The sequence below is a fragment of the Podarcis tiliguerta genome (assembly GCF_965153285.1).
Source record: "Podarcis tiliguerta genome assembly, chromosome: 12".
NCBI classification, from domain to species: Eukaryota; Metazoa; Chordata; class Lepidosauria; order Squamata; family Lacertidae; genus Podarcis; species Podarcis tiliguerta.
In genome coordinates this window covers 18446774-18459121 of record NC_139545.1, presented here as the reverse complement: position 1 = coordinate 18459121, position 12348 = coordinate 18446774, and the positions used below count along the sequence as shown (strand labels likewise).

At 43.3% G+C, this 12348-nt stretch overlaps 1 protein-coding gene across 7 annotated transcripts in view; it reads right to left on the bottom strand.

Annotated features, from left to right (window-relative positions):
- Positions 1–12348, bottom strand: part of NEK10 (NIMA related kinase 10) — a 111626-nt gene that overhangs the window by 75169 nt on the left and 24109 nt on the right. For all 7 annotated transcript variants that reach the window (XM_083404661.1, XM_083404664.1, XM_083404663.1 and 4 more), the window contains exons 14-19: positions 10681–10742; positions 8689–8766; positions 5732–5796; positions 2721–2823; positions 1504–1632; positions 725–862 (exon numbers count right to left, since the gene is read on the bottom strand). In XM_083404661.1, coding sequence (XP_083260787.1) covers positions 725–862; positions 1504–1632; positions 2721–2823; positions 5732–5796; positions 8689–8766; positions 10681–10742 — 575 coding nt within the window. The remainder of the gene's footprint in view (positions 1–724; positions 863–1503; positions 1633–2720; positions 2824–5731; positions 5797–8688; positions 8767–10680; positions 10743–12348) is intronic.

Below are 12348 nucleotides of genomic sequence, written 5' to 3'. Positions count from 1 at the left end.
AACAAATTGCTGTCAGTGCATTTTCTTGTTGAGATTTGATCTTTTTTTTTTTTTAACTCTTCAAGTCACAGTGTAAAATTACAGTTGCTGGGCTGGCAACTGGGGTCAGGAAATACTTGGTCTTGAATATGCTTGCACTGAACATTTGAATTGCCTGAGCACATTTTCTCTGTTGGATCTTAACGTGCGTTCACCCTGATGCAGATGCATCGCTCTCTAATGTTTACGTGAGAATGGGTTTCCCCATTTCCTTCAATGGAAAGGTTATGTCTTCCATGCGGACATCTTTGCCATGCATGAGGACTGTGATCTCCATAGAAATGAATGAGGAAGTAACCTCAATAACAAACTGGTAGAGCGGAAAGTCAGACATGCTTAAAAACCATTAAAAATCAATTTAAAACGGCGACTGCGCATATAAATCCCACTCCTTCCAGCTTCCCCTGGATTAGCTAACCAACTACAAATGCTCATTTAGTTCAACTGGTGTAGAAAACCTTCACAGAAATGGTTGCCACTGATGCTGTCTTATTTTTGTATTTAACACAAGTACAAATAGCACATATCACAGCAACGTATTCAGTATGATATTTAAAAGCAATGTTATTACAGGTGTGAAGGTACTTAAAAACAAAACAAAGCATCATCAGTGCAACCATACCACTGTTTGGAAGAGAACTCCACCAATTTTGATGAAACTTATTCCTGGTATGTTTTGACTCACCTGCTCTTTTATTATAGTTAATTCAGAGACAATGTTCTTCACACTGCTGTCTCTGTCCTTTTTGTCCTTTCCAAATGCTGGATTATGTAGATTAATTTCTTTCATCGCTAGAAGGTTCTGACCACTGCGTTTCCTAACCTATGTGGGGGATAAGAACAACAGATAAGGAACAAGATTAAAACAAGCACTATTTGTTCATCAAAACTAACTGTACTGTGTCTATTTTAAGAAACGTCCTTTTTTTCAAAACATCTAATAACCAGCTTGAAATTCACTGAAGCCTCCACAGGGCAATCAAAACGTGACATGTGAGTATATGAAAGAAAACAGTAACAGATCTATGCAGAAATTGGGGATCTAAGGCCTACTCAGATGCATACATCATGGTAGAACAAACACTATTTTGCATTCATATAATGCATTGCAAGTTATTTAAAGTACGTGACCTATATTATGTCAGTAATCTTTACAGGAATCCCATATAATAGCACCGGTATCGCTAGACACACATTGAAGATTTGAGGAGGGGGGCAAGTGCTGAAAGATAGCCCTTCTAAGCACCATTTTGCATTTGAATAAACTGGAGGGAGATCATGGGACAGCCTGGTCCAGAGAAACAGTGGGGCCAGCAGACCAAGGCTCTGTGTAAACTAGCATATGGTCCACCTTTACAGTTGGGAAAAGAGTGGAACAAATTTGCAATAACATCACAGGCAAGGGTCGAGTGAAAGTATATAAATGCATAGCAAGATTTGATACATATCCCAAAGCCTATTTACCTTGTAAACGCTTCCAAAGGCTCCACTGCCAAGATGGTCCAATATTGCATAATTGCCAATGTATTTCGTAGGTGCTTTGTTTTGATTAATGTCTTCAATGTTTTCCGCAATTTGCTTCACTTCATCCTCCTAGACATGAAATGAGTTAAAAGACTTGTTTTGATTTATGCAATCTTTTGCCAATAGGACATTGGTTTGGGCTAACAACATGGGCTTTACATGCTTTAGAGATCACCTTCTCCCTCATTGGTCATCTGATTCTTTCGCAGAAACCAAGAACCCTTTTGTGGCTATTGTGCTGATGTGTCAGGCTCCGACAGCAAGAGAACATGGATGAAAGCTGGCTAGGCAGTTTGTCGTTTGTCCTAGGGCAGGAGTGACCAAGCCTTTTTTGCCAAAGGTTTATATCCACCCCTCCAGGCAACACATCCTAGTGGTTGGGTGAGGCCAAAAGCAGATGTGGCCACCACAGTCTCAAATGTGCAGCTGACACACAACACGCACAATGGCAGGCACACAAATAGGCACAAAGCACTCTTCCCATGCAAATCAGCTGAGGATGGAAGGCCAGGGGCATATCGTGGGGAGCACAAGGGTGTGTGTGGCCCCAGGCGCACAATTTTTGAGGGGACACAAACCAGGCACCCACAGTGTGGCCAGCCTGGTGCTCCTCTCCACCCACCAAGGGTGACATTGGCCAGTCGGGCTCCCTTCTGCAAGGCGGGCAAGTGGTTCAGTATGGCCCCACTTTGCTCTGGTGGGGATGGGGTTACTACAGCAGCAAAGGCTAGGCTAGCACCCCACTCCCATCCGGTGTGCACACATGCGCTTGCCCTGGGCACCAGCAAACAACGTTACACCACTGTTGAGGGTTATCACCCCATCTCTGCTCATCAAATGGTCGAAATGATGATCAGGCTACTGGGCTCTGCCCACCCTAATATTTTTGCTTTCACTAAATTTGGTGGGGTCCTAGAGGATCAGGAATATTGGGGTGGGGGCAGATTCTGTCCCTGTATTGGAGGTTAGCCACCTTTATCCCACAGCCTGCCACCCGCTTCAAATGGAGAGATGCCTAAGCCCATGTGTTTATGAAACTTTATTTTTTATTTTTTGCAAGATCTGTTCATTAACAATATTTTAAAGATAGGGTAAGCTTAATTTTTTTAGCAGTGTGTTAGTGTGACTAAGGAAGTAAGCAAACATTTACTACTTACCAGTAATGCATTTAGCTTCGATACCAGCTCTTCATAAGCACTTATCTCCCGAACATAATGCCCAATGTCAATGAAGCTCTCAAACAAGTGTGTAGGGAAGAGTCTACAAAATGAAAAACTACTTATTTATAGAATGCCGCATAAAGTTCACACCCAATTACATTGCGGGGGAAATGTCTAATTTCACTTCGCTGAATAATAATTCTTATTGCTTGACTGGTTTTCTTGGGACAAAATTGTGTTAATAAGGACCACATGGATTTTAATGAGATAATAATAATAATAATAATAATAAATTTTATTTATATCCCGCCCTCCCCAGCCGAAGCCGGGCTCAGGGCGGCTAACAACAATTAAATAATCAAACAATCAAATAATCAAACATTCTAAAAACATTCCATTATAAAAATTAATTAAAGTCAAATTAATGGCAACCGTTGAGCAAAATTCTGTGCAGGTTGCAAGAGGAGGGAGTCAGGCTGGGACCTGACCAAAGGCCCGGTGGAACAACTCTGTCTTGCAGGCTCTGCGGAAAGATGTCAGGTCCCGCAGGGCCCTAGTCTCTTGTGACAGAGCGTTCCACCAGATTGGAGCCGCAGCCGAGAAAGCCCTGGCTCTAGTTGAGGCCAGCCTAACCTCTCTGAGGCCTGGGACTTTCAGGATGTTTTTATTTGACGAGCGTAGGTTTCTCTGTGGGGCATACCAGGAGAGGCGGTCCCGTAGGTACGAGGGTCCTAGGCCGTATAGGGCTTTAAAGGTTAAAACCAGCACCTTAAACCTGATCCTGTACTCCACCAGGAGCCAGTGCAGCTGGTATAGCACCGGATGAATGTGATCTCGCAGTGAAGACCCTGTAAGGAGTCTCGCTGCGGCATTCTGCACCCTCTGGAGTTTCTGGGTCAGTCTCAAGGGCAGCCCCACGTAGAGCGAGTTACAATAATCCAGTCTGGAGGTGACCGTCGCATGGATCACAGTGGCTAGGTCAGGGCGAGAGAGGTAAGGAGCCAACTGCTTAGCTTGGCGGAGATGAAAAAATGCCGCCTTTGTTATAGCTGCAATCTGCGCCTCCATGGAGAGGGAGGTGTCGAAGATTACACCCAAACTCTTAACGGACGGTGCTGGCACTAATTGCACCCCCGCTAGAGATGGGAGTTGCCCCCTCAATCCCATATCGTCCCGTCCCAGCCAGAGGACCTCTGTCTTCGAAGGATTTAGAAGGATAAAGAAAGGGTGGCTGACATATGACTCTACACATGTTTTTGGTTCCCAACTCCCACCAGGCCCAGTCAGCATGGCCAGTGGCAATGGAAGATGGGAGCTGTAGCCCCAAGAGCAACAGCTGAAGGAGTGACTGGTTGGACACCCCTGGACTGGTCAGATCCCCTATCTTCAAACCAAATACCATTTAACATTTAAAAAATCCTGTAGCTCTTATACAGTACAGTTATATTCTGCCAGTATAAATTTAATATTAAGGAGTTGTAGCCATGTCATTAACACAAGAAACAGAACAGATTGTCTACTTTATTGGCTCAGACAGTAGCTTCAGAACAGCCAGCCTTTGAACCCCACAAGAGTCTTTTCAAGGGTTGTTTATTCAGAGTAGAAATACAGTCAATGAGCATGACATTCTGCTAATTAATTTGACCTCACTAGAAAGATGGCCTTGCATTTAGTTTTAGAAACACTGAAAATGATGGGAAAGAAAATACATGTTTTTAAACAGGAAAGCTGCTATCCCTAATTCCATTTATGCTTCAAAGAAAGTTATATGAATCATGTTATGACACTGATGCAGAAGGCTGATGGAAATACTTCTATGTGCTAAAAGTCCATGCCGAACCCCATACATCTGAAATATCTGCTCAACATCTGATCACATGAAGGTTCTCTATCTTGAGCCAATATTAAATGTAAGAAAGAGAAAGAAAGAGCGCACAATTTTTAATGCATTATTCGACTGCAATGTTTCCAGACTGATGACTGAGCTGTTTTTCTCCTCCATTGAAATTGGAGGTACACTTCACTCAAAAAATAAATATGAATTTCCTTGATCAGGTCCCAGAACAACAGGCATGTTACCTTCTTGTCAGACAAAAATATATCACCAAGGGCAACTGCTCTGTGATAAGGAGCATAAACAGGCAAACAAATAAATTACAGTAGTCATTTTCTTCAGAGTCACTCGTGTATTTGGTAGAAGCAACATCAACTCGTGAGTCAAGACCTGGACGCTGTTCCAGTACAAGCAGTGTTCCTTCCCACAAAGGGGCTTAGTTGTGAAATTGTACAATGAAATCTAAGCAGTATATAATCAATAGTTTAGAAAAATGGGCATATGTGTCCCTATGTACATATCTGCCATGGGAAGAACAGAGAGAGGCTTTCCAGCCTTCTATTTGTTAGCCTATTAATGCTCTGGTTAATAATCTCCTCAGGCTTCTTGTCCACCCTAGTCAATCTTTAGGTTCAGCCATCATCCTCTGTCAGCTACAGCCCTGGATGTGCCATTTAATTCCAGTGCATTCTTAACTCCTCCCTTTTAATGATGATATTACTCCGGTACTCAGAGTGAATGCATTCAACACCTCCCATTTACAGCTCCCAGACACACTTCAAAGTCCCTCTCGCTGTACTTATTCTACCGTAAATCAGTTTCTAACTGCTTCAGTGACATTTGGCAATGTCTGAAACACAAATCCTTTAAAAAATATAAATGAGCAGATCAATGCAATGTTACTGCCCCCGACGCAGAGGTGCCAGAAATGTTTCTAGAGATCTCCGTGTGGCATCTGAGCTTTTGAACTGGACCTAAAACGCAGTTACATTTTCTTTGCAGAGACATCTATGGACAACAATGTGATCCATCTCATTTTCGGTTCCCCCAGCTACAAAACAGTAAATCTAACTAAGACTTAAGCCTAATGCTAAGCATTAACCTGCAGGCTTTTTGTTGTAACTCAAGTGAACATTTTGAGAGCGTAATCTCTTCTAATATTAAATTTGCATACCTTTTGAAGAGATGTCTGTTCCTTTCCATACTGAAAAGGAATCGCAGGGCTCTGAAGGCATAGCACTGGAGAGAGGGAAATGAATACATTAAGGTAATTCTATGCAGAAGCATTACTGACCACATTTAGCTGCTTTTGCCTGAGAAGTCCATGCCTGTAGACTACTAAATAAGCAACTGCTTGTAGCCAAAGAATGGGGCCTAAAAGCCTGGTATCTTTCTGAAGTAATAGAAGAAGAAGAAAAAATATGCTGGAAATTAAAAAGACATCCATCTTCATTTCAATTTAGTGTATCAACAGTAAGAACTGTTGCTGCTCTGCTAAAAATAAGAATTTGTTGGCACTCCCAGACCTCTGTTTGCATTTTAAACCCATGTTTAAAGCAAGCAATACAAAAATGGCTATTCCCGTAAAAGTGTCAGAATGATCAAACCAGCTTACTGGGTACATAGATTCAGGACCTTGCCTCAGTGACAAATTATTTAGGTGCCTCACTTCATAAAGAAAAGCGCAGAATTTGATACTACTGTGATGCCTCACACATTTTCATATATTTCATTTATTTTCTGCATTACATGGTAATGCATTTTTCAAAACGATTGGGACCATATATGCATACTGTCATGCCATTAAACAACCAGTTGCAGAATCTAGCATGTAGAAAAGGAGAAGGGGCTTCAATGTCATGAAACAGCTCCTTGCCTCTTCCTGTGTCAAGGAGCCAGCCAGCAAACAAATCACACAGAGTAAATGAAGTTAACACTTAATCAGAAGAAGCAAGGCCTGCTCAGGGGAGCCAGGCCTAATGAGCACGGTAACTCTTCTCAGTAGGTCTTGCCCCTATGAGGCAGTTGTGGGGAGTGAAGGTCCCTGCCTTCCCAAGGCTACCTAAATCGCCTTCTTCTCTGGGTCCTTCACAAGCAATTGGAGATTCTGCCAACAGTTTCTGCTCCTTCCTCTTCATAACTCTCTCTCTCTCATATATAATATATATATATATCTTTTACAATTTAGAATATTCATTTATACAACCTTAAAATATCAATGACTTCCCTTCTTCTCTTTCCGTGGTTTATTTTACATAGCATAAATCCCTGCATACAGTGGTGCCTCGCAAGACGAAAAGAATCCGTTCCGCGAGTCTCTTCATCTAGCGGTTTTTTCGTCTTGCGAAGCAACCCTATTAGCGGATTAGCGGATTAGCGCTATTAGCGGTTTAGCGGCTATTAGCGGCTATTAAAGGCTTAAGGGATTAGCGGATTAGCTGCTAAAAGGCTATTAGCAGCTTAGTGCCTTAGAAAAAGGGGGTGGGGAGCGGAAAAAAACCTCAGGAATCGCAAGACATTTTCGTCTTGCGAAGCAAGCCCATAGAGAAATTCGTCCTGCGAAGCACCTCCAAAACGGAAAACCCTTTCATCTAGCGGGTTTTCCGTCTTGCGAGGCATTCGTATTGCGGGGCACCACTGTACTTTATATAAACTAAACAGTTCAGTATTCCCTTACAGTGGTACTTTGGTTCTCGAATTTAATCCGTTCGACTCCCAGAACAGTTCGAAAACCAAGGTGCGGCTTCTGATTGGCTGCAGGAGCTTTCTGCACTCAATTGGAAGCTGCAGAAGCCGCGTCGGACGTTCGGCTTCCCAAAAACATTCACAAACCGGAACACTTACTTCTGGGTTTGTGACATTCGGGAGCCCATTTGTTCAACAACTAAGGTGTTCAACAACCAAGGTACCACCGTACTGCTTCCATCAAAACCTATTTACACTGTTGAATTTATCTTAATGCGGCCAACATTTTCAAGTGTACACAATTTCCCTCCATATACTCAGTAAACATTTTCCAATCTTCTTTAAACAAAGGTTCTTCTTGTTCTCTTATACGTGAGATCCGTCTAACTCTTCTGGTCCAGGGAGAGAGAGGAAGGGGAGCTTGTTGAAGCAGGAGGGGGAGACATCTTCTTCAGCAGCCTGCCTCTTTGCCCTGTTCCTCTCCAGCCTCTGCTTCTGCTTCTAGTTCTGGATGGTTCTCTGCCACTAAACCCTGTTACCTTTTCAGCTTCTGACACCTCCTCCTCCCAGTCTTCACCCTCTTCTCCCTCTGACTACTCATCGTTCTCCCCACCACCACCACCACTCCCTGGGATCTGAGCCTTCTCCCCTTGCTGGTTTCACAGCTGGCGCCTCCCACCATTCCTCTGTGTCCATCCAGCCCATGCCACCCTGCTTTCCATGGATCTTACATTCCACCTACCTCCCCATGGCACAGCCCCATGGTTCTCCCCACCACCCCCTCTTTCGTCTGACCAGTTTGCTCCTCAAAATGCCAAACAGTTTTAGAAGTCTTAATGGTTGTACATAGAAGCATTGCAGAGTTGGAAGGGACCACGAGGGTCATCTAGTCCAACCCCCTGCAATGTAGGAATCTTTGTGCCCAACATGGAGCGTCATGGCAAGCAAATCTGTCCAAAATGCATTCCCATTGCAGAATTTGGTTACACCTTGGTAGGGAGTTTTAGAGGAAAAAAGGTAGAAAAATTCTGATGTACAGTGTCTTATATTATTCTGTATCAGAGCATATATATGCTTGCGTGTCATATGGAGTTCTTAAAGTATGATGTATACTGTATAATGTATTTTGTTATGCAGGAGTATCTAATTGCATTTAATTATTATTATTGTTGTTGTTGTTGTTGTTGTTGTTGTTATTTATACCCCACCCATCTGGCTGGGTTTTCCCAGCCACTCTAGGCGGCTCCCAAGTGAATATTAAAAACACAATACAGCATTAAACATTAAAAACTTCCCTAAACACAGCTGCCTTCAGATGTCTTTTAAAAGTAAGATAGTTGCTTAATACAGAAGTTACCTTAAAGAAATACACAATCAACCACCATGTCTCTCTTTAAGTGCTCAGAGGTTTGCATAGAAAGTTGGAAATAAAGGAAAAAAGATTACCTGTAATAAATTCGCTTTCACTACATTCCTTTGTTTATTAGGTAAAATCAGCTTTGCTATTGTGTAGACGCCATTTTCCTGAGAAAGCACACATTGAAGAATATTCATTCAAAGAACAGTCAAATGTTAAACCATAACTTACACATTGTGAAATTAAAGGCAAATGTTAAGTTCTTGTGAAGGAACCTCTCAAACTATTCAGTAGAAATCAAGTCTGCAGGTCCTCAGTCGAGGAAGACATTGTGCTTGACAGCAGTGGTTCCCAATTAGCTAAGTACAGTGGTACCTCTAGATACGAATGTGATCCGTTCCGGAGCCCCATTCGCATCTAGAGGTAAACGTAACTAGCAACGGCACGTCTGCGCACGCACGCATCACTTTTCAGCGCTTCTGCACATGCGCGTGATGTCATTTTGAGCGTCTGCGCATGCGCAAGCAGCAAAACCCAGAAGTAACGCGCTCCGTTACTTCCAGGTTGCCGCGCAGCGCAACTCAAACGCGCTCAACTCGAAGCGCATTCAACCCGAGGTATGACTGTACTGCGGACTTTTCAAAGGCCAAATCATGAACTCCCTACCTTTGAAAATTTCAATATCTGTGTGGTAGTTCTTGTTATGTGAATGGTGCCACAGACCTCCTGGGTGGGTTTTATGGACCCCCTGGGGTCTGTGGACCACCAATTGGGAACCACTGCTTTACGATATTTATTTGTACCAGTGTTTTTTCTAGAAAAACCAGGTGCCGGTACTCATCATGAAGTTGTTAAGGTAGGTGCCAACTTTTTAACAACAAAAAAGAGAGGTGCCAGTACTGCGAGCCCTTGAGTACCCCCTGGGGGAACCCAGTGATTTGTACATTTATATCTCGCCTTTGATTCAAGGGACGTGGGTGGCGCTGTGGGTTAAACCACAGAGCCTAGGACTTGCCGATCAGAAGGTCGGCGGTTTGAATCCCCGCGACGGGGTGAGCTCCTGTTGCTCAGTCCCAGCTCCTGCCAACCTAGCAGTTCTAAAGCACGTCAAAGTGCAAATAGATAAATAGGTACCGCTCCGACGGGAAGGTAAACAGCGTTTCCGTGCGCTGCTCTGGTTCGCCTGAAGCGGCTTGGTCATGCTGGCCACATGACCTGGAAGCTGTACACCGGCTCCTTCGGCCAATAAAGCGAGATGAGCGCCGCAACCCCAGAGTCGGTCACGACTGGACCTAATGGTCAGGGGTCCCTTTACTTTTACCTTTTTGCTTCAAGGAGCGCCAATGGTTCTGCCCGCTCTCTATCTTATGCTCACAGCAACCCAGTGAGGTAGGTTAGGCTGAGAGACTGTGCCTGGCTGAGAGTCACCCAGTCAACTTCATGGCCAAGTAAAGATTTGAACCCTGTTCTCCCACGTCCTAGTCTGACACTCTAACCGCTACACCACACTTGCATGTTACAGGCCTCTGAGAAAGACAGATGGGAGCTTATTCTTCATAGCATGTGTCCGTCTTACTGGGATTGAGTGTAACTGACCTCCCCCATTTTCAGTTCACAAATTATGCCTCCTGGATTTTCTTTTCCTGCTATTACTAATCCACAAAATACTCTTCAGCCCTGCCTGTTTGGTGCTGGTAACATCAAGCTTATCCTAACTATATTTTTTAGTCTTATTTTTTCAACCTTATTCCATTCTCAGCTTGGCTCTTATCATAGCAAGACCTGCCTTCTTCCAGTAACACACCCCCCCCCCCCGTTTCTTTTAGACTCTCTGCTCTCTTCTCAAATTTCCTACAAAGCATGGTGGCATCCCTTCTTTGAAAGTTAAATCAAAAGCTTTTTCCTTTTTTTTCAAATTCCAAACATTTCTCATTTGTGCATGAGACGCACACAGTATCTAAGAACCAGTATCAACCAAGACATCTGCAAACGAATATTTTGCATCCACAACCAAATTAGAACACAATAAAAAATAGTAAGTAGAGATTAATAAGTATGTTAGGCAATCAAAAACCTCTTACTTGAACGACTTGGTGAGCGTTGGTATCGTTCAGAACCAATTCAGTAATCGCAGCACAGCAAGCTAAAATAAATCGCCACAATTGTTTAACTTATATGGTTCTTGTGAAGTATGATCTATAATGAGGCTTCTACTACATACCGTATTTTCCCATGTATAAGACTAGGTTATTTTCTTAAAATATTGTGCTAAAAACTTGGGCTCGTCTTACACACGGGTAGTGGAGAGGTGAGAAGGGTGATTGGTGGCTGCCGCGAGCAGGATATTGTCCGTGGTGTTTTTGCGGGTGATTGGTGGGTGCTGCAAGGTCTGCTGGCTATTGGCTGCTGCGGCAATAGGACAGGCGATTGGCGCTTGCTTTCGGCGAGTGTGCAGACGATTGGTGTCTTCGCCAATGTGCGTGCGATTGGCTGTTGTGTTCCTGAGGGTGAGCGATTTTCATCAACCCCCCCTCCCCAATAAAAGCTCAACAACTCTGGGCAATTCCCCCCCCCCTGGAAAAAAAACTCAACAACTCTAGGCGATCTCCCCCCATTTTCTCTATTTGGAGTCCCAAAATAGAGGGGGTGTCTTATACATGGGGGCGTCTTATACACAGAAAAGTACGGTATATCCATTAGGCTGTATTCAACTAATTCATTCCAGTAGAAGCCAGGTAACAATTCCTACTAGTACAATGCAGCTTTCCCCCCACTGCACCCTCCCCAGATCTGCTCCAAAGGGTTGAGAGAATCCCCAGAACAGTTTGTAGTGGGAGAAGGAGAGGAGAGGTCATTCTGTCGGCGCAGAACAATTCTCCTTTTCCCAAGAACAATCTCATTTGGGCTACACGGAATGCAACCCACTGTTCACAGAAAGAAGCAAGTTTGCTTTTTCAGCTTTTAAGTGGAAATGTAAATCACAGCACAGGAACACTTGTGCCTCACATTCAGGAGTAAGGTTTTTGCAGGCAACAAATGCAAAGTTGCAAACTTCCACTTTGCACAAACATGCTTATTATGGGGTATGCCTGGAGAGCAGCTCTCCACTGAGGGCACATTTAGTTACAATCCCAGATTTACCTCTGTGCGATGTCTGAAATAGATCCCATGAGAGAACAAATTTCACAAATTTATTGACAGCTGCACAAATTGTGATAGCTAGGAAGTGGATGGGGCAAGCAGAACATAAAATGGAATAATGGTATAAAGAGGTGTGGGATATAGCTATTAATGATAAATTAACATGTGCCATTAAGGTAAGACGGGGAACGCGCAGGATAAACGATTTTGAGGCAATATGGAGGGTGTTTGTAGAATCTGTACTGTTAAAATGGAAAGAGGTCAAAACCATCGCAAGAGGTGTTGAAATTTTGGGAAGTTGGATAGTTACAATAGAATGGTCTCAGCGGTGGGGTGCACATTTTTATTCTTATTTATTTATGATTATTACTTTGCCCAAAGAAAAAATAAAATAAAAACCTACAAAAAAGGACAAATTATAGTTTACTCCCAATAAACATACAGTGGTACCTCACAAGACGAATGCCTCGCAAGACAAAAAACTCGCAAGACGAAAGAGTTTTTTGTTTTTTGAGTTGCTTCGCAAGACGAAAACGTCTTGCGCCTTTTTCTTAAAACCGTCAATGTATTCCTATGGGAAACCATCAATGCATTTCCTATGGGAAACC